Source organism: Ochotona curzoniae, unplaced genomic scaffold (genome assembly GCF_017591425.1).
Source record: "Ochotona curzoniae isolate NIBS_2020 unplaced genomic scaffold, NIBS_Ocur_1.0 scaffold_4763, whole genome shotgun sequence".
Lineage (NCBI taxonomy): Eukaryota > Metazoa > Chordata > Mammalia > Lagomorpha > Ochotonidae > Ochotona > Ochotona curzoniae.
The window spans coordinates 3,282,112-3,303,899 of record NW_024467123.1 but is presented as its reverse complement, the minus strand read 5'-3'; the positions used below and the strand labels follow the sequence as shown (position 1 = coordinate 3,303,899).

Sequence of the window (21,788 nt, the reverse complement as noted above, 5' to 3'; positions counted from 1 at the left end):
AAAAAAGCAACACAGTCGGTCATGATGCTTTGGAAGTAGTCCAGGGTAGAGGTGGTTGTTTGCTTCGGAATGACAATGATGCAGCAGACCAAGCTGCCACCCACAATGTGGGCATCTCCCACTGCAATACCAGTTTGAGTCCTGGCTGCTCTGCTTCTGGCTCCCTGTTATTGCAATCTGGAGGCAACAGGCTACAGGCCCAACTACTTGAATCCCTGCCACCTATGTGGGAGACCAGGATGGAATTCCTGGCTCCTGGCTTCCACCTGGCCCAGACCTGTGTGTTGTAACCATATGAGGAGTGAATCAGTGGATGGAAGGTCTTTATAAAAATGATAGTGGCAGTGGTAATAAGAGCTGGTGAAGTGCTCAAATCCTAGATTTGCTTTTTGAGGGTGGGCCTTGACTATGATTTCAGAGTAGGGCACATCGCAGATGGCCCCAGAGTGGTAAGAAGGATGCAATCAGCTTTTACTGAGCTAGCACCAAGGGCTGCGGGTGCAGATCTGGCAGGTGGTGCTTGTTCAGGAATACGGATCTGCACACATAAAAGTGGTCAAGCTTCTCAGACAGTAAGTAGAGACACAGTCTTGGAATCCTCCCAGCTCCACGGTTGCAACCTTCATGGTAGAAAAGCAAGTTTAGATGACTGGGATGCTGTAAAAGGGATGTTTTCTCAGAGTTCGCCCAAAAGCACTGAAGTCTGTCGCCTGTTTTATGAATAGCTTTCACTGGCTCTCGCCTTCCCATGCAGCACACCGACACACCGGTAAAAGCACACCGGAAGGAGGAATGACATCTCCAGGCAGCATTCCCAAACCCTGCCCTGGCTGATGGTCCTCCCCATAGCTACCGCACATGTCAGGTTCAGACATCTAGACTGAGGCTGTGTGATACCGAAGCCGCTGGTCACGCTGAAGATGTGGCCAGCATGAAGCCAGATGCAGAGACAAAACCATGCACCAGACTTCCTTGATGTTACAAAAAAAGGCCTATGCTGTCTCATGGAAAGTTGAGAAGAGATTTCATATTGGAACAATTTCATGTTGGTTCTAGGCTGTGCCGAGGAGAATAAATGCTATGGGTGCTCATGTTCGTTATATACAATGGTGAATTTTTTGCATCAACCCTACACACATCTCCCCTTGTACTTACATCACCTCTAGATTACTGGCTGCATTATAAGTGCTATGTAAACTTTTTAGGCAATAATGACAAGTGTGGGGGAAATGTAGATTTTCCAGATAGTTTCAACTCATCGTTGGTTGCATCTGTGGGTTGGGAACCTACGGATATAGGAAGATGAGTGGCACTACATTAAGTTTAATTTAAAGATTAATGTTGGCCTAGTTACTTTTACTTTTGTAATGTGGCTAATTCAGACACACACCTGTGGCTTGAACTTGCGGCTGGCTGTATTTTTCTATTGGCAACACCCACAGAGAAGTGATTCTTTTTGTTCTGGGGCCAGAGGCTTTTTTTTTTTTTTTTTGGGAAACAAGCTTCAAAAGGATGGGAAGTGAGGGAAGTGAGAAACTGCTGGTCTCATATAACTCCAAGGAGAAAGCAAGTGTGAGGGCAGAAAATGACCAGGTCCTCGATGGGACACTTGTCTTTGCAATCACATTTTAGCCTCATGTTGTGATCAATCCCATTATTCCAATTTTACAGAGAATGGAGGTTTGGAGAGACAAAGTCCTCTACCCTTAAGACGAAGGTTTGGATGTGAACCTAGCTCCTGGTTCCATTGGGCTTTTTAGAATTTGTGTTACTATTGTTGTGGTTTTAAAGATTTATTTTTATTTTTGTTTGAAAGGCAGAGTTACAGAAAGGAGAGACAGTGAGCTCTTCCATCCACTGGCTCATTCTCCAAAGGGCCACCATGGTCGAGGCTAGGCCCATCTAAAGGCAGGTGTTTCTTCCGGGTTTTCCATGTGTCTGTAGGGACCCAAGTTCTTGGACCATCTTTGACCTCATTCTCAGGCCATAAGCAGGGAGCTGGATAGAAAGTAAGGTAGGCAGCACTGAAACCAGTGTATATAGAGGATATTGATGCCATAGGTAGAGGCATAGCCTATTACACTACGATGCTGACTCCTATTCTATTATTATTACTTTAAAAAATATTTAATTATTTTTTGAAAGGCAGAGCTAGAGAGAGAGGGAGAAACACATATTGTACCTGCTAGTTCATTCTCCAAAGAGCTGCAATGGCTAGAGCTGGGCTGATCTGAAGCCAGGAACTTCCTCTGGGTCTCCCACATCAGTACCAAGACTCAAGCACTTGAGCCACCCTCTGCTGCTTTCCCAGGCCTTTAGCAGGGAGATGGATGGGAAGTGGAACAGCCTGGTCTCCAACTGTCACCCATATGGGATATGCGTGCCTCAGGCAGCTGCTTCACTGGCTGTACTGCAGTACCAACCCTGGGCTTATTATTTTTTAAAAAATGATCATTTGTTTGAAAAGCAGTTACAGAGAGAGACAGAGGGAGAGACAGAGAGAAATTTTCCTCCTGCTGGTTCACTCTCCAAATGGCCACAATGGCCAGGGCTGGGCTAGGCAGAAGCCAGGAGCTTGCAATTCTGTCTGGGTCTCCCACGTGGATGGCAGGGTCACTGGAACTTGAGTCATTTGCTGCTGCTTGCCCAAATGCATTAGCAAGGATGCTGATGGAAAGTGGAGCAGATAGGACTCGAACCGATGCTCATATGAGATGCTGACACCACAGTGGTGGCTTAACCCCCTGCACAAGGCTGATCCCTCCCTTGGGTTCTAAAGCAGGTGCACTGTGAATGAGCTCAGCCATGGAACGGTTGCAGAAACAGCACTCAGGTGCTCTGCAAGCAACCTTGGGCAGAAGTGTGCCAACTGCTCTTTGGCCAAATGACAAGTCCCTCTTCTGGGAAGTGCCCAAGAAACAGCCGCCGTGGGCAGAGGTCCTCTCTGCAACACCCCTTCACAGCAGGGGAGACACAAAGCACCCAGTGCCCTGGAGAGAGGGGGTCACCTCCAGGAGTCACGCCAAGCACATGTTAGTGGTCATCACCTCTGCCAGGTTAACAGAGAGCACAGCATATCATATCACATATGTTTATCACATCATGACCTGTAGTGGATGCAGACAAACTTCCTTGTCTGTTACAAGGAAAATTCGATTGGCTGCGGAGATAATATGTGGGAATGATCAAGAGAAATCCTTTTGTGAACTTTGTGTCTTCAGTATAAATAATGTTGTCCAGAGAATACCTGATGCATCAATTCAGAAATAATAATTAAATTGAAATTAAATCATTTAAAAAGTTGACTCAGGAGCACTTCAGTATCAACTTTAAATATATAAAGTTGATCTATTTGTAGCCAAGTGGGTAAAACCCTGTCTATAGCACTGGCGCCTGAGTCCCAGCTACTCTATTGATCCAGCTCCCTGCTAATACACCAGGGAAAGCAACAGAAGAAGCACAAATGCTTGGTTCCCTGCACTCCCTGAGGACCACCTGCAAGAGTCTCCTGGCTTTGGACTCTCCCAGCTCTGGGTTTGGGCCGTTTGGGGAATGGACCAGTGGATGGAAAATTTTTTTTCTTGCTTCCTGCCTGTCTCTAGCTCTTACTCTAATTCTGCCTTTCAAATAAATACAATGCATATTTAAGAAGATTAAGAAATAGCTTAAGGTGAGTAAAGACGGCAGCACAGTAAGAAACTGCCTGAGGCCAGTGGAAACACACAGGGCTGTGGAAACACAAGTGAAGTGTGTGTGTGTGTGTGTGGGGTGGGGGGGTGGATTTGGGTGGGTGTGCTTTTCCTGGCTTGGCTAAGGCTGGACCCAACTGGCAAAGGAGAGAGTGGCCCCAGGTGCCAAGGGCAGTAGGGAGGTCACTCATGCCCACAGGCAAGGCCCAAGGCCCCGGTAGCTGGGTATCCCCTGGAAAGTTTTTGAATGTGGGGAAGGTGCGAACCGCAGGGGTGGGCTGCTTGGCCTGCGCAGCTGCAGGTGGCTTGGTGTATGCTCAGCAGCCACTGTGCGGGCTTGGGTCACGGGGCAGTGCTTGAGGACTGCGGAGGGCGGAGGGCTCCCTAGGGCTGGGGAAGAAGAGTGAGCCAGTGTCCTGCATGGAGAGTGGGCGGACCTGACAAAGCAAGGCTCTTGTTGCAGTCTTTCAGTCTTTCTCACACCTGCTGGCCTCCTGGCTGGCACCAGTTGTATCGGGTTGCACTTGCCGAAGGCCTTGTAGAGGGTGCTTATCCCTGCCTTGGAGTCGAGAGGAGAGAGGGCATACCACCCTCCCCAGCCCCCACAACCACCCCGGGGAAATAAATTCTTCCCTTGGCACATTTTGGGGTGCCTGAATCCTCTCATATATAATGTGATGTGTCTGCTGCCTCACATTGTAATGATAATAATTTGTAACTGATACGAGATACAGAGACAAGAAATGGGAAATAGGAGAATAGTGGATATGGCAGCCTCTTATGCCATGGTGTTGGTCCCTTTTCTAGTAATGTTACTTAAAAAAAAAATACGTGTTTGTTTGAAAGAGCTAGAAAGAGAGGGAGGGAGGGAAAAATAGATCTCTTATCTGCTGGTTCGTCCTGGGTGCTGTGGATGATGGAGGCGTTGGGACCCACTCGGTGGAGCCTTCACTTGCAGCTGGGTCCTGGCACTCCCAGGCTTCCCTTTGGTCGAGGAAAGCTTGCTGCAGCCCTACTGAAGTCTGAAAGCCTAGGCTGTGCCACAGCTCCAGGAGTGGCTGTGTTTAGGGCACAGAAGGGCCTGGGCATGGCCTGAGTGGCCCCTGGGGAGGGTCAAGGTGGTATCTGGTGCCCAGGTGCCAGCCCTGAGCTGTGTGGTGAGAAGCAAGAGGAGGGTGAATGTGACGTTTCTGTGTGGAAATGAGGCAAGGGATGTGGTTGGGTCGCGTCATCGGCGCCATGTGTTTGGGGATGAAGATGAAGAGCTGTGGAGATCCTTAGAGCAAGTCAGCAGGTGGGAGAGTCAAGGGGAGGCAGGGAGTGCGGAGGGAGCAGGATGCCGAAGACGTTGGCCCTCTTGGGGCTGCCAGGAGACAGCCTGGAGCCAGCAGGCAAGGGAGGCCCTATGTTACCCTCCTCGTGCTTTGTTTTGTCTTTGGTGTCATTTTGCAGATTTTTCTATATTGGATTAAATTTTTAGCTCTGTTAGTACATTTTCATCCCTCTATAAGCATTCTTTCTTAAGTTTCCAGAGAAATCAAGTTGGCCATTGGTTCCCATGTTGGCGAGGTCCATGGTTAGGGCTCTTGCTGCAGGTGCCGTGTTCAGCTCATGTCTTGACAGCTGCACTGTAGCTGAACTGTGAGAGTCTGGCCTGGGGAACTGCTCCCTGGCTGTCATGGGCAATGTGGAAGTTGGTACACATACCGAAATACAAAAGCACTCCCTTCCGCTGCACACCAGGAGGAGTTCCTGTATTCTGTTGTTGCTGCAAAAAGCCACTGAGGTGTGTGCTGGCCAGGCGCACGGCCTGGTTTGGGGTCAGAAGAAGGAAGTGCGGAGGGCTGTGGTGGGCTTTGCTGACCTGTCTGTTTCCTGCACACTGGGATGCCCAGCTTAGTCTTCAGGGGCCTCGGTGGGGAGGATTCTTGAACTTCCGCAAACAATCTTGAGTGGCGCCTTCTCCTCTTGAGTCAGATCAAACAGGATGTAAGGCCAGGTGGCTCATCTGGGACTGCAGGCACAACCCCGCCCTTGGGCTTGCTCTGAGGTGGGGACACTTGCCCCCTTTTCCTAGAATGGGAAAGGACTTTCCTGGCAGAGGAGGGGAGCGAGGCAACCTGGGAGAGACTTGCCAGGGGACTGTGTGTTGGAGGGGGAGGTTTTAGGGGCAGCCACACTTGGGTTTCCAGGAGCTGTATGCTCCCACTTCGTGCCAGGATTCCTCATCTGAAAATGGCTTCCATCATGCGTGTGTGCCTTACAGAGTCCTTGTGTGGACCAAGCAGAAGGTGTAGGTGCAGGTGCTGCCATTCAGTGAGGCTCAGCTGCAATACACCATGAGCCATGCACACACACACCCCTCCAACCAACTGGTTCATTTTCTAATTGCTTGCAACAACTGGGTCTAGGTCCAGCACCTGGAACCAGGAGCTGGAAACACCATCTAGGTTTCCTGAAGAGTGGCCGGGAACCTGATAACTTGAGCCAGCAGTGTTGCCCCCCAGGCTGTGTGTTATAGCCGAGAGTTGCAGGCAGGGGCTAGAGGTGGGTGTGGAACCCAGGCATGTCTGTCTTGGGTGTCCGGGTTTTCACAGTATCGTGGAGTGCTACAGAGGGAGGCTCAGCTTAGGAATGGCTTCTCTGGAAGGGCAGGTTATAAGAGAAGGGCTTCATCGTATGCCAGCTCCACACCCTGCCCGCAGACTGACCATCCAGCCCGACAAAGGCAGGTCAAAGGGAAGTTCCCAAGGGCTCAGCGCCCCGGAGTGTCTGCAGGAAGCCACAGGCACTATCACCTCGCTGGGGCTTGTATCCGTGGCTTCCTGCTCATTATGGGCTGTGCTCAGAGGCCTCCTCTAACTGGCAGGAGCCCCAGTGCTCTGGCCACACTGCAGTCCATGTGTCCTGCAGGCTGCTGCCTTCTCCTGCTTTTGTCCCAAGTCTCAGTCATGTTCCCGCTCCCACAATGCCACTGTCAGCTGTCACCGTTTCCCTTCTGGGCCTTCCTGCTGTGTGTATGTGTGTGTGTGTGTGTGTGTGTGTGTGTGACTGCAGACTTGGGGTTCAGGAGAGGTTTCTCTTTGCTCCAAGGACTCTCACCTTGATTGCTGCTCAGAGTCACTGGAACCGTGTGACCCCACCCTCAGAGGAGAAGGGGGTGGCATGACAGTCCCTGTGCCGTGGGCTGCTGGGAAAATGGGCTCAGTGTAATGCTTGGAGCCTCCTGGCTTTGGATCCGGTGCATACCGAATAGTGGACAGGTGCATAGCGAGTGGTCAGCAGGTGCTGCTACTGTTATGATTTTGTTGTAGCCATTATATTGCACAAATGGTAGCTTCTTTTAATATGTCTTTATTTATGTGTAAGTCAGGATCAAATAAATTGTGGAAACATGCACACAATATAAATGTACCCCTTAACTGTTTTTTTTTTTTAAGATTCATTTATTTTTTATTGCAAAGTCAGATATACAGAGAGGAGGAGAGACAGAGAGGAAGATCTTCCGTCCAATGATTCGCTCCCGACTGCAACGGCCGGTGCTGCACCGATCTGAAGCTGGGAAGCAGGAGCTCTTCCGGGTCTCCCACGCGGGTGCAGGGACCCAAAGCTTTGAGCCGTCCTCGACTGCTTTCCCAGGCCACAAGCAGGGAGCTGGATGGGAAGTGGAACTGCCAGGATTAGAACCTGCGCCCATATGGGATCCCGGGGCGTTCAAGGCGAGGACTTTAGCTGCTAGGCCACGCCGCTGGGCCCCCCTTAACTTTTTTTTTTTTTTTTTTTTACCTTGTACAACCATCACCATTACCCATTTCCAGGGGTTTTCTTCTCAGACTGGTAGCGTGTCTCCCAGAGTAGCCTGCCCCCAGTGTAGCATGTCCTCCAGCACGGACTGTCCCCCAGAGTAGTGTGTCCCTTAACGCAGCATGTCCCCCAGCATAGCCTGTCCCTCCTGCTATCTTGGATCCCAGCGCGCTCCATTGAATAAAGTATACTTTATTTGTTGAGGACATAGGTGTGTCCTCACATCTTATTTCCATGGTTACTTTAAGGACAATGCTGTTGTCCATCCGAGGATGATTTTTTATTTTTAAAAAGGATTTTTTTTTAACTTAAAAGACATAGTTACACACACACAGAGAGAGAGAGAGAGAGAGAGAGAGAGAGATATCTTTCATCTACTGGTTTACTCTCCAAAAGGCTGGAATGGTTAAAGCTGAGTTGATCCAAAGACATTGCAGCCAGGCACTTCTTCTGGGTCTTCCCCGTAGGTGTAGGAGCCCATTGGGCTGTCCTTTGCTGCTTTCCCAGGTGCATTAGCAGGGAGCTGGATCAGAAGTGGAACAGCCAAGTCTCAAACCAGCCATTATGGGATGCTGGTATCTCAGGTGGAGGGCTACCTTGCTCTACCAGCCACCAGTCTTCCCTTCCTGCCTCCCAGAGCTTCTAAATGAATCACCTGGGGCATGAGATGTGAACAAAGCATCCACACCACCGTTGCCTCCCAGCCTACTTTCAGTTTAGTTTTAACTTGCAAGTTCTCCTTACTCCTGTGAGGCATTGGGAAGGAGGAAGTGAAGCCCAACCCCACCCTACAGGTGGAACACAGAGAGCAATCCAGAGAGCTCCGATTGGAAGCCAGGTCTTTGCCATGCTGGGCTGAGGGAGCAGGGGTCTTGCTGTGCCTGTGCAGGGAGGGAAACCGTGGTTAACCCTGAAAAGGAAGATAGAGCTCTTTTAGGCATGTGTTCCTGCTCCTGCTCTCCACATCTAGCTCCTGATGTGGCTGACAAATAGGCCAGTCTCCTCACTGGGACTGTACAGTCCCAGGGCGGGAGGAGTCATGGATCGCGATGAGGAAGGCAGACTGGATTCTCATCTTCAATGACCAAAGCAATCCTTGGTTCCCAAGGTGCCCGCTCCTCTGCAGACAAATGCACCAGGTGCCAGGTGTTCCCCCTCAGGGGTCTCCACACGCCTTCCCCCCCCCCCCAGCAGTGTGTCCCTCCTGCCATCATGGCTCATCATCTTGCCCCACCCCCCCAAACCCCGCACTTCCACTTGTCTACACACCACTTACTCACTCACTCACTCCTCGGCAGGTGTGTGAAAGTGTCATCAGTGGGCTCAGCTGCAAGTCACAGGGGACCAGGAGCTTCCTGGGGCTCTGGGAGCCCCTTTCAGCGTAAGGGACAGTACACTGATGTCCTGGGTGGGTGGTGATGAGGAAGAACTCCCAGGATGCTTCTGGTCTCTGCTGCATGGGGTGAGTGAGGGGAAGGGGACTGACACCCAGAGAGCTGGGGCTTGGCTCACTCCCAGCCCCCTCGGGCTCCTGCAGAGAGATCATTCACCTCCTGTTTGTGGCACTGTACTCTCACCATGCAACGCACAGCCTCATGGCCTAGCGGGGGCCTCCTTAGCCTTCAGCGACTCACTGTCCTGTGTCCCTGATGTCCTCAATGTGTAAAGGACACAGTGGCACTGACATCACCAGGGCCACGTAGGAGGACAGGCCATGTCCCAGAGAAGGGCAGAATCTCAGTGACGCTGCCACACTGGCCATGCTGGACCTGGACCCCTGTCCATGACTCCCACTCTGACCCCTCTTGCCTGATTGGTCCTCCTGGCTTTCTGGATGGGCTGGTATAGGCAAGTCAGGATTCTAGTCCAGCTGGTGGGGGATGTGGAGGAACCATGATGACACTGGGCTGGAATGTCACATGCCTGAGACTGACCCAAACAGGGAAGTGGCACTGGCAGGCCGAAGTGTCCTAGAGATCCTGGGTACCCTGTACAGACACACACACTGTGCCTTGTGTTTGCCATCTGCCCTTGGTCCAGAGCAAGCCCTTCTTTGAGCATGAGGCCAGGCAGAAAAGCCTTGGCTGTCCACAGGCCTGAGTAGCCTCTGCTCCCGCCCCTGCCTGGCCGGGGGCCCATAGGCAGGTCCTGTCTCTGATGGGGACCAAAGTTGACAGCGCTGCCATTGCCTGATGGTAGGAGTACATGTGATTGCCCATGCCAGGGAGGCCTTGGTAAGTGCCTGGGGGTGGGCTCTTCACTGGTTCTGAGTGCGTGACCTTCCAGGGTGCACCACTGGGCACTCTGGTCTGTGCTCAGCAGCCACCACATTGCGTGGATTAGAGTTAAAACCGCATAGAGCTGAGGTACCAAAAGTGCATTTGTTTAAATTGCTGGTGCGTGTGTGTGTGTGTGAGAGAGAGAGAGAGAGAAAATGCTATCTTTTTTTTTCTGGGGGGATAGGTAAAATTTTTAAAAAATGTTTCTAGTTTAGATTAGTTTAAAAAAGTAAAAATAACGAAGTGGTACAAGCAGTACTGCCATAGCCGACACTCAGCTTCCTCTATTATTAACCATCTCAGACTGGTATGATGTATTTGTCAACATTAGTGAAACACACCCAGCTTCCCTATTGGTTTTAAAAGATTTGTTTATTTTGAAAGTCAGAATTACAGAGAGAGAGGAGACACAGAGATCTTCAATTCAGCGTTTCACTCCTCTGATGGCCACAGCAGCCAGAGCTGGGCCAGGTGGAATGGAGGTGCTTCGTTTGTATCTCCTGCACGGGCTTCAGGGATCCAAGCACTTGGGCCATCCTCTGCTGTTTTCCTGGGCACTCTAACAGGGAGCTGGATCAGAAGTGGAGCATCTGGGACAAGAACAGGTGTCCACTTGCAATGTTAGTGTGACAGGCAGCAGCTTAACTTGCTATGTCACCATGCTGGCGCCACTGTTGGCAATTTGTAAACCCGATGAGGGACAGGCTTCTTGGAATGTACTCTTGCAAAGCAATGAGGTTTAAAAAAAATAAGAATAAGTTGAGGCTAGGAAGATGGTTCTTGGAAGAGGGACATGGCTAAGAGGTACCTGGAGAGCTGCTCACGCTCACTGGTTACTTAGAGAAACACACACTAAAATCACCTGGAGGTGATGTGTGTGCCTTATGTCAGTCCAGTTGGTGATTGTTAAATGCTGGATGATGCTTTGGAGGGCTGGCGAGGAAGGGCTTTGGAGTTTGTTAGAACAAGTGCTCTGGAAGCATCTTATCCAGTGTTACTCAGCTGAAGTGAGCGGGCAAACATGCCTGACTCAGTTCTGGAGCTCCTTGGGCACATCCCTCGGCAGTCACGTGCAGTGTGGAGACTGGCCCAGGAACGTCCAGCACTGTAAGCAAGGCAGGGCTTGGCATGCAGGAAACCAATGACCATCTAGCCAGATGTCCCTTGAAGCAATGGGTAGCAGTCAGAGGAAATGGGAGACCCCCCCCCCCCAGGGAGCCCTGTGTTAAGTTGGAAGCTGTGATGTGGAGTGAAATGGGAGCTGCAAAGGGATGCTGATGACACGGAGCCATGTATGTAATCAACAGCCACAGGAGGTCCCAGGCTAGTGGAACATGACCTGCCTAGCAGGTGCACCGGCAAGCTGGGGAAGAAGGCAAAAAAGTCAGGAGCAGAGGTCCTGAGAGCGAATGGCCAAGGGGCAAGGCCAGGGAAGACCCCATTCAGATCAGGACAGAGACCAGTCTTTCTTCGAGGGTCAACCCAAAAACAGCAACTCCACTACTAGCCCCTAGCCAACCACCCAGCAAATGCAAAGTATTAATGAGATGTTTGACTCAGTAGTATTAGGAGTGACTTTCAATCAAACAGACAAAAGCTGTAACATCACCAGTCACTTTTCTGGGTAGGCACACTTTTTACATTCTTGAAGCTATTTTATTCTTTCCCAACATTCTGCAATAAGCTTTTATAGTAGGATAATGCTTGCTGATGAACACTGCCCTTCCAGGAGTGCCTGAATCCTCACTGTGAGATGGCATTGGCAGGCCTTCAGCATCCCCACCTTCCACTGACACTTCGTGAGTGTGTCCAAGCGTGTGTATTCGTGTCATCAGCATCATGTCATACTCCTGACCACGATTTTCACAAGTTTCACAACCACAATTGCATCGTGACTCTGCTCAGCCTACACCACCCCCAGCCCTGTTCTCAGCCTCAGGGGCCATTGATCTGCCTGCTGGTCGTGCTGACGTTCAGCTGGTTTATTTCTGAGGTTGGCCTAAATAGGTTTCTTAAATGGTGGGCTGCAGTGTCTCCATTTTTTTTTTTACTTGGCGTGTTGCACTATTTCTGCGTTTCTGTTTTTATGGCTGTGTAGTATTCCGTTGTATGTATTTAAAAAGCAAGTGATTTCCAAAAATGAATCTGAGACAAGGATGCAGGTGCAGTGGAAGAACTGCCAGAGACATGCAACTGTGTGCGCAGACAGGGTAGGAAAGTTTCAGGGAAGGGGGTGTTATCCTTGTCAGGTGACTGGGGCTAACTCCCATTCCCGCTGTGGTCGGCACTGCTGCAGCTCAGGGCACCAAGGAGGGCACCTGTGCGCTTCTCCATCTGCTCTTTCTTGTGGTCCTTGGAGGCCGGCCCGACTCCAGCACACACTCCCATGAGACCACCCTGAGTCTGGGGAGGGCAGTGTGCAGGGAGCTGAGCCAGTCTGATCTTACCCTGGAGTTTACTCCACCTCAGACAGCCCACAGAACAAACCTGTATGGAGTTTGTCAATGCTAGCTGAATCATGAAGTCGAGCACACAGATACTGGTGTTCTCTGGGTATTTTCATCGGGGGGGGGGGCGAAGGAGGGGTGGCTTTCTTACATGCCACCTGCTGCCTCCAGGTTTCTGGCTCGCAACAATTGCTCCTGAGTGCAGTCAGGGAGGGGAATTCCTGTCACCTATTGGGGAGGAGACTTCGGGTGCCATTTTGAGGACAAAGTCCCTTGAAAGTATGGTGTGGCCCAGATAATGTGGATAATAACGAATCTCTCTCCTTTTAGACTCCAGGAAGAAGGAAGTTGTAATTGGAGGTGGCCACCTGCTTCTACAAATACTCAGAAAATGTCCCTTTTATTAACTCAGACTTCAGAAAAAGAAGTGGTTTTAAGTCATGCAAAAAAAAAAAAGTTTTTTTACAAAAAAAAAAGTTTTTTTGGCACAGGCTTGCAATTCAACTTGACGTTTGGCTGTCTGTATGCCTTTGGCCCTGTTGATTCTCCTTTCTTTTTTAATTTGGTAGAAATTGATTATTTTTATTGGAAAGATAGATTTACAGAGAGAAGCAGAGATAGGAAAAAAGAGCTTCCATCCACTGGTTTACTTCCAAAATGTCCAAAATGGCTGGAGCTGGGCTAATCTGAAGCCAGGAGCCAGGAGCTTCTTCTGGGTCTCCCAATGCGGGTGCTGTGTCCCAAGAACTTTAGCCATTTCCCACTGTTTTTCCAGTCCACCAGCAAGGAGTTGGATCAGAAGTGGAACAGCCAGGAATAGAACTGGTGACCATATGGGATGCTAGAACTGCAGGTGGAGGGTTAGCTTGCTGAGCCATCATGCTGGCAACCAATTCTTTTCTTATAGGGAGAATAGCAGACTCTTCATGAAGAGCTCAGCACAGTGCCTGGGACAGCCTGTGAATTCCTATCAATCACATCTAAATCTGAAACTGTTCAAAAAAAACAAAAAAAGGGCCTTCCTTATTTTTGTCAGTTTCAGCTTTTTAGAGGAGCCCTCTGCAATAGGAACTAGACTGAGTGAATATGGCCCTCCCACCCCTCCCCCGGTCTCCCTGCCAGAGTCACCAGGAAGTGATGTGACAGGCGTTGTCATTTTTGTCTGTTTGTTCCCAGTTCAGACCTGCTTGCCCAAGGCATGGAGGGAAAAGAACTTCTGGAGGCTGAGGACAGAGCGGACAGCCCAAGTTCCAGAAATGAAGACCAGCCTGAGGCCTCACGTGGAGGGCAGGTCCTTGGCCCGGCTGCCCTCTGGGACCTGCTGGAAAAGAAGTTTCTGGAATACCAGCAGTTGACTTACAGGAGCCCCGAGGAACGCCGGGAGAGCCTGCTGAGTCTTCTTCCCCTGTTCCTAAAGGTCAGAATTATGTTACAAAATTTCGGATATTATTCGACAAATAGTGATTGTGCATCCTTATGTGGTACAGTGTGTTGTATCTTTAATTTTTTTTTTTCTTTATTTGAAGGATGGGAGGAAGGAGAGTGAGAGAGGTTTCCTAACCAAATACCCTGAACAGTCAGGGCTGGGGCATTCTGAAGCCAGAATCTAGGAACTCCGTCTCGTGTAGGCAGCCGACACCAAGCACCTGAGCTGTCACTTGGTGTCTCCTACGATGCTCATTAGAAGGAATGTGGATCAGAAGTGGAGCCAGGCCTGGGACCCAGGTCCTGCAATAAGGGAGACAAATGCCCCCAGTGGCATCTCAGCCGTTATTGTGCTCAATACCTGTCCACCATATACTAATATGTACATGTACCTGATGCATATATGTACATCATATGTGATGTATGTAACATATATGATCAAATCACAACATGTATTCAACATCAACATATCAAACATCCTTTCTTTGCGGTGACTGTATTCAAATTCTTCTAATGATACAAGTACCTCAGGAAGTTTGCAGAAATGGAATTAAAAGATGAATTTGTCAGTACAAAAAATTTTAAATTTATGCATTTTTCATAATATGCATTTCTGTGAACTTTTCAAAAAGATGTCGAATAGCTAAATGTCAAATTTTGAGCTTCAAAATAATTGTCTTCTATTTTCAAAAAGATTTACTTGAAAAAAGAGGAATAGAGAGAGAGAGGCTTCCCATTTGCTGGTTCACTGGCTCACCCCTTAAGTGGCTGGAATGGCCCTGGACAGGTGGAAGTCAGGAGCCAGGAATGCCATCTGGGTCTCCCACATGGCGGACAGATGCTCAGACACTTAAGCCATCTTCTTTCGCTTTCCCAGACATTAGCAGGGAGTTGGGTTGGAATGGGAACAGCTGGGACTCAAACCAAAACTGTGACATGGGATACTGGTTGTAGGCGCACCGCAAGCCCAGTCCCAAGATACTTAGATGGTAATTCCACTTCCCACCAACTTTCTGAAGTACCTTGTGTTTTGAAATGCTTGCTACTGATGGTTAGTTAGAGTCATTGCATGTTATCATTTTGAGCCTGGAGGAGGTGACACTGTTTTCTGGGGGACCACCAGACACTGAGGATGGAAGGTTTGCTGGCCTCTGCTTGGTTGCACAGAGGCAGCTTGTTACAGGCGACTGCAGCCGAACACCTCGGATGGGCTGGGTGATACACAGAGGACACTCACTTCTTGAGGTATGGAGCCTGGGACGGCCAGATCTGAGTTGTGGTGAGGGCTCCCATTCCGGCCTCTGGGCAGCATCTTCTTTCTGCAATTGCATGTGGTAGGAAGGGAAGGGATCTCTCTCCGGCTCTTATTGGACGGGACAAAGCTCATTCCCACGGATAAAATCAGATCACTTGCCCAGGCTCTGGTCTCCTAGTCCCATCACCATAAGGATCAGGATTTCAACAGAGGCATCGGCTGGTGGAGAGGGTGGGGCAGGATGGCCATTCAACCTCTGGCAATAGTACTATGCCATTTGCGGGCCAGCGGCAGGAAGGGGCATGGCTTGGCGAGGACAGAGGGTTCCTCAGTGTTTCTGTCTCTACCACACAACCCAATCCCGGGGTGGGAACCAGATGAGAGGCCGGTCCCTCTGGGAACAAGGAAAGGAAGATGTATTTTGCCGATGAGTCTCAGGAGTGGCTGGTGACCTCCCACTCCAAGGCCAAGGCCAAAGCCTAACCGAACCAGGACACCTTGCACCCCACTGGGTCTAACTAGCGGGGGACACCATGGACACACTCCCGTCCCCAGTCCTGCAGCCAGTGCCAGCTTGGGAACAAGAGATTTCCTTTGTTTTCTGGGAATAAAGCTTTGTCTGTGAGCTCTGCCTGATGTTTATGTTCAAAGTTTTGTTGTAGAGTTGAAAGTGTCTTTTTTTTTATGAGGCCTAGTTTTTGTTTGAACTTTTTAAACATGTATTTGGGCATTTCAAGATACATTTCAGATTTGAAAGTGGAGGAGGACAGGTGGAGACTCTGTCGGGTCATCCGTAAGACACCCAGTTTTTACTTTTCATGAAACTTACGCCTTTCACCAGAGAAGCTTAAAAAGTTTCCAAAGATGATGCGAGGTTTTCTCAGGATCTTATTTATAGGAGGCATTGCATACCTTAGCATCACTTTCTGTTTAAAAAAATCCTAAGGAACTTTCTGCTTGCTAGTTGATGGTTTTCTTCCATGTTTAGGCTCACCATCCATCACTTTTAAAAGACAGGGTGTGGGGAACATACGGGAAATGTAAAGCCAGACTGGGAGGGAAGGCTCACCTGCCCTGATGAAGGGTTCATGTTAGCTCACATCTACTAACCCCGCATGCTAGGGTGGGTGGGTAGGTCAGGGTGGGCCAGAGCTCCCAGATCCACTGTGTTTCTGAAGAAGACAGTGAGAGCAGCCGTGCTATGGCTGCAGTGTGTCTCCCGAGACTCCTGGTGACATTTGATCATGGTGATGGTGTTGCAAAAGGTGGGGTCATGAATAAATGCCCTGACTTGCATCTCTCTCTCTTTTGCACCTGGCTGGGCAGCCCTCAGCTCAGAGGATAAGACTCTACTCCCAGGAGCTAGGCCTTGTTTCTCCATTTCTCCTTATTACTGAGTTAGGAATTCATTCCAGTGTTGGGCACACACACTCTAAGTTCTTCGAAGCTGTTTCAGGGTGGTGAGGAACCCAGACAGAGAGTGGTTCTGCCATCATAGGGAGGGGGTGCTATTTGAGGCAGAAGATGCTGAATGCCACATAGAATGTATTTCTTTGGAGCTTCAGGAGTCAAAAATGAACAAGTAGGAATGATCATGTTTTTAAACTGGAAAGTTTGCACATGAACATCAGGTTGCCAGTTTCTCTTGAAAACAATGATAACCACATGGATACTGACAGTAGAAGGAGTGAGGCAACCCTGTTAGAAAAAAGATGTTCTTTGACTCCCAGCTGACAGAGTCTGCCACTCCCTCAAAACGCTCACCTGACCCATGTTCCTCACTGATGGTCTCTCACTCAATGGGGCCATGCAAGCTTGCAGCCTCATGGGGGGCGATTCCTATCACAATGGACTCTCCAAAGGGTCTTTGGTTCCCAGAATCAAGTCCAGTTATTGGAGGTATAGCAGCCCTGCTTCTGAATATAGGAGCTTTTATTCCTCTTTATTTGAAAGGCAGATTTTAAACACAAACACACACACAAAGAAAGGAGAGACAGAGAGATGTTCCATCCGCTGATTCACTCCCCAAATGGCTAAATTGGCCAGAGTTGGACTGGTCTGAACCTGGGAGCCAGGAGCTTCCTCTGGGTCTCTCATGTGGGTATGGGGGCAAAAGGACGTGAGCCATCCACCTCTGCTTTCCCAGGCCATAAGCAGGGAGCTGTATCAGAATTGCAGCGACCAGCACTTGAACCAGCATCCATGGGGGATGCTGGCACAGCAGGCAGAGTCTTATCCCATTACACCATGGTACCAGCCCTAAACATGTCCATCAGAGCCTTGTTCCCACTGTGCATCCTTGGATCAGGACTGCATGTGGTAGAGCCACAAGTTCTTGATCTGTAAGGGGGAAGCAGTGACACTCTTGCCGGAAAACTTCAAAGGTGAGATAAGATTGTAAAGCCCTGCAGGTGAAAAGCCAGTGTGTTTCTCCTTACACAGCCAGGAGCCTCCAGGACTCCGGCAGCACCTGAGCCTGAATGCGTACGGTTGCACCACCTTGATTCTGATGCCCCACACTGCTGACATAAGATTTTTCTCTGGCTCCCTGGAGCCCACCTCTGACAACCCCTGTAGAGGCAGAATATTGCAGGCTTCTTATCATTTTCTTAATATCTATAGTCTTTTATTAAGTCCCGTGGGCTTACATACTTGTTGTTTCCATTATGTTATGGCTAATGAAACCCAGCCAGAGCCCTGAACCTTCTGAATTAAGGGTTGGTAGTAGAAGGTGGGGGATTTTTCTCAGACATGGTGCAGATAAAGGTCGAATGTAGAAAGTTGAAAATAGATGTGGTGGAGATGAAGACTGAATATTCATCGGCACATAGACCCTGTGTTAAAAAGTCAAGGTTGTAGTCATGCTTCTGAATTCTGTACTCGTAGAGTAAGATCCTTCAAAATTGTCTTAGAAATAGCAGAGCCTAAATCATTAGGCTATTTCTTGTAAACTTCAGTTATTAACGTCAAAGTGTTGGTTGTCATGGAAACCTCACCCCACCTGGGCTCCTCTGAAAACGTCCTGAATCACTTTGCTTGACGGAGTCTGACTCTATATCGGATAGCTTTTACGTTGAGTCCAAGGAAAATTAAGACGATCCGGAATATTCTTTGTTCTAAGGCAGTGTACATGCAGGTAGTTTGGATTTCTGTTTCTGCTTGGGAAACGCTTTGTCCCTGGGGCTGTGGGTTCTTGTCTGGCTGTTCCAGCACCTTTAACACCAAGGCTCAGGGTGGGATTGGTGACCGACGTGTGGTGGAGGAGAAAGTGAAGATCATTGGTCAGGGCACCACACAGTCATCGTGTGATGCCTCTGATGCTCTTGGACCTGCTGCCTTGCATCTCTCCCAGAGCACTTTGATTTTTGTTAGTTTCACGGGGAGATTAAGACAGAGAGGAGAGAGAGAGAGATTTCGTTTGGGCAGAGTTTTATTAGTCGGGGAGAGAGTCTGAGGGATTGTTCCTTGGTGGGAGGTAGTCCGGGGCCACTTCCACATGGGTAGGATGGCCCCAGGAGGGATGTGGCCACCCAGGTGATACAGCACTCATTCTTTATGCATCTTAGGTGGGAGGAAGGGAGACGGTAACACTCTCGGGTTGCACATGCAAGTGACCCGTGTAGCATTACTCGTTGTGGTGGGCTGAGACAAAGCCCGAGTGGTTCCTGCAGGCTGGTCCAGACATTCCTGGGGCGATAAGGCCTGGATGAACCCTCACCGACTTACTCTCACTCAGGCCTCAGGCCAGGATCCTGCTCTACCCAACCCAACAGTTTTTTTTTCCCTCCTAACATGCCTGGGATATGAACTTTCTCCTTCTCTCTGGCATGGTATAGGTTAACAGTTGGGCAAGCACAGAAATGAGCTTGGTTCATTCTATAGAAAATTGCTGCCCACCTCCCCCAACCTGTGGAGCTGCAGAATGACTGTGGATTATTCAATTGACTCATGTCTCATGGAACCTCCAGGGCCTGAGACCTCAGAGGGACCTGCCCTGAGGAGTGGTGAGTCAGAAACGAAACAGCTCTCCGCTTCAGAGAGCTCATTGCTCCTGTTGTTGGTCTGGGAAGCATCCCCGGACAGGGCACGCTAAGCTGTGTCCCTGCCTTAGGTAGGGCCAGAGTTATCCAGCTTAGCCTGTTTTCCCCTAACTCTATCCTCTAGCTCACCTGTGCTGAGTGGTGAGCAAGGTGTGTACTGATGGTCCCTAGCTTATATTGTGGCTTGAGGTATGATCTTTCAACTTTAGAATGATGTGAAAGCCAGATGCGTCCACTAGAAATTCAGTTTCATATTTGGAAATCTTTTCCCAGGTCAATGGTATGTGTTGTAATCCTTCCTTGGGAAGCTGGGTAGCAGCACTGAGCACAGCGCCCAGCACTCAAGTCCATGGTCACGAGGGGAAAGCCCTGACACTCTGCAGGGTGCCAGGGGGCTCCGCTGGGACTGCCCTTCTGTTAGATGTTTCCAGCGCATGTTTGACATATGCTATTTTCAACTCAGGATGGGTTTATGGATACTGTGCTGTAAGCCAAGGGAAATCTGTATCAAAATTGAGGCTGAGAGGTGAAATGGGATCCCAAATGCAGTCAGCCAGGAACAGAGCTGAGACTTGAAGCCAAGTGCCCTGACACCCAGGTAACAGTGCTGATGAGACCTAGGTAATATTTACCAAGCTGGAGCCAGCTAATGAGGCATTTTGTTGATTGTGTACAAGTCCTCATAAGAACCCTGTGAAATAGTTGCTATTTTTATCCCAGCTCTTAAATGAGGAAAAGAGAAGTTTAGAAACATTACATAACTTGGTCAGGGTCAACCAGTCGTTGAAGAAGCACACACTCTAACCAGGATAGCCTTCCCCATATCTTTGTTGGCAACCACCGGGATTTCTTGCCCCGTGTTGTAGGCTGCAGGATGCAGCATGTCTGGCTGCCCTCTCCCTAACATGGCTTTGCTTAGGCAGGACCTAGCTTTGCCCTGGGACGTACAGAGAAGGTCACCCCCTGCACACCTGATGTTTGGATGCTGTAGGCAGGGACGAGGTTTTATTGTGTGGAGCAGGACATGGCACAGGGCCAGGGACTTCTGTGAGGTGCAGGACAGTGTTTCCCAGGAAGATTCCAGAGTCTGCCCTCCTCTGCCTATATCTCACCCCCAAAGAACAAGAAACTCTCGTAAACACAGGCATGCTCAGGACTTGGATTTAGTTTGCTTTGGTGGAAAGGAAACATCTCAACCCTTTCTACTGCCTAAAGATAGTCGTTTCTTTTAAATATTTAATTTATTTAAAAGGCTCAGTGAGGGGGAGGAAGAGAGAGAGAGAGAGAACCCAAATGATTCTGACAGCCAGGGCTGGGCTAAGCCAGTGCCGGGGATCAGGACCTCCGTCTGTCTAGATCTCCCACGTGGGTGGCAAGGACCCATATCCTTTGCCATCTTCTGCTGCCTTCAAGTGCACTAGCACAGAGCGGGATCACAGGCGGATGAGCCAGGACTCAGAACTGGCACTTTCCGATGGGATGAGGGTGGCTCCAGCAACAACTTAACCCGCAATACCTATGAGGTGTTCTTTAATGCCAGAGGCAGGGACAACTGGAATTGTAGAAATAGCTGCTAAAGAATGTTCTTAGATATGTTCTTTGAGAAAAAAACAGGAAGGAATATAGAGTATTAGTTGACTGTCTGGGGCAGACAACCAGGGGGTGAGGCCATCTTTTAGAGAAGCCATCCATCTATGCGGGTGATGGGTTGTAGACATTGTGGCTTGGTTCCCCTTCCTCCTTTGAAGAGGTGGGGTCTAGGTGCTGTTCTTGGGAGTCCGCCGAAGCTTAGCTAACAGAATTGGGCAGAAGTGACTCTCCTGGTCACCCTGAACACTCACTCTGAAACCCAGACTGTCATGTTGTAAGGGAGCCCACACAAGCCTGTGAGACCCTGTAGCTGCAGGTGCAGCTTGCTCACAGCCAGCTCCAACTGGGCTGTCCTAGAAGTTGCAATTGTTAGATTTTTGCTACTTTGACTAAGGTAACTGAGAAGAGCTGCTTAGGAAAGGGGTTTTGTTTCAGTTTAAGATTTGGACATTCGTAATCTAAGGTTGGGCAGCCCCAACAACCTGGCATCTAATGACAAAATGTGTACAGAGGGGTGATCTTTTGATGAAAGAGGGAGGAGACAGACAGACAGAGAGAGGGAGAGAAATAGAGAGAGGGTTTGAGAGACAGAGACAGAGAAACTCAGGGAGCATGGTCTCCTTAAAGAACCAATCCTCTTCTGAGAAATGCCTTCCAAGGGACTCCAAAATTTGATCAAGTCTCCTCCCTTATTCTACCCTCATCAATTTGATGTTCATCCATTGACCGTGAATTTAAGACTTTGGGATTTAAAGATCTGCATGAGTGTAGGAAGCCAAATCCTTTTCAGACCAGAAGAGGAGTGGTTCTCTTTGTCTTCCTTAGCTAGTGGGGCAGAGTTGAAATAAGCATGAAACTGGTAGTTCTTAGAGGTGGTGTGTGTGTGTGTGTACACTGGCATGCATGCCTGCATATGTATTGTCAGGCTGAGTCCACAGCTAATTCTGTAGGGATTATGTCATTGAGTATGGCCCTTTATTCCAGGAAAAACCACGTGTGGGAGCTAGGTGACAACTAAAGCCGCGAGCCACTGAATCTCAAACAAGGATGTCCAAGCCTTGTGATACGGCTTCAGAAAGTTATCAGGAACTTGGAATGAAAAGATCAACTTATTTGGGGGCAAAAGCCTTGGAGAGCTATGCGGTTATTTCATCATGTGTGTTTTCCAGGGATGTTCGAAGACCGTTTGGAATTTCAAGGATGCTGTCCAGAGTGTGGACAATGGACTGTGAGGGTCAACTGCTCTCCTTGCTTGCTCC

At 49.3% G+C, this 21,788-nt stretch overlaps 1 protein-coding gene across 1 annotated transcript in view; it reads left to right on the top strand.

Annotated features, from left to right (window-relative positions):
* Positions 1–21,788, top strand: part of WDFY4 (WDFY family member 4) — a 227,979-nt gene that overhangs the window by 3,417 nt on the left and 202,774 nt on the right. Inside the window, exon 2 of the mRNA XM_040970385.1 lies at positions 13,396–13,636. Within this exon, the coding sequence (XP_040826319.1) occupies positions 13,418–13,636 (219 nt within the window). The 5' untranslated portion in view covers positions 13,396–13,417. The remainder of the gene's footprint in view (positions 1–13,395; positions 13,637–21,788) is intronic.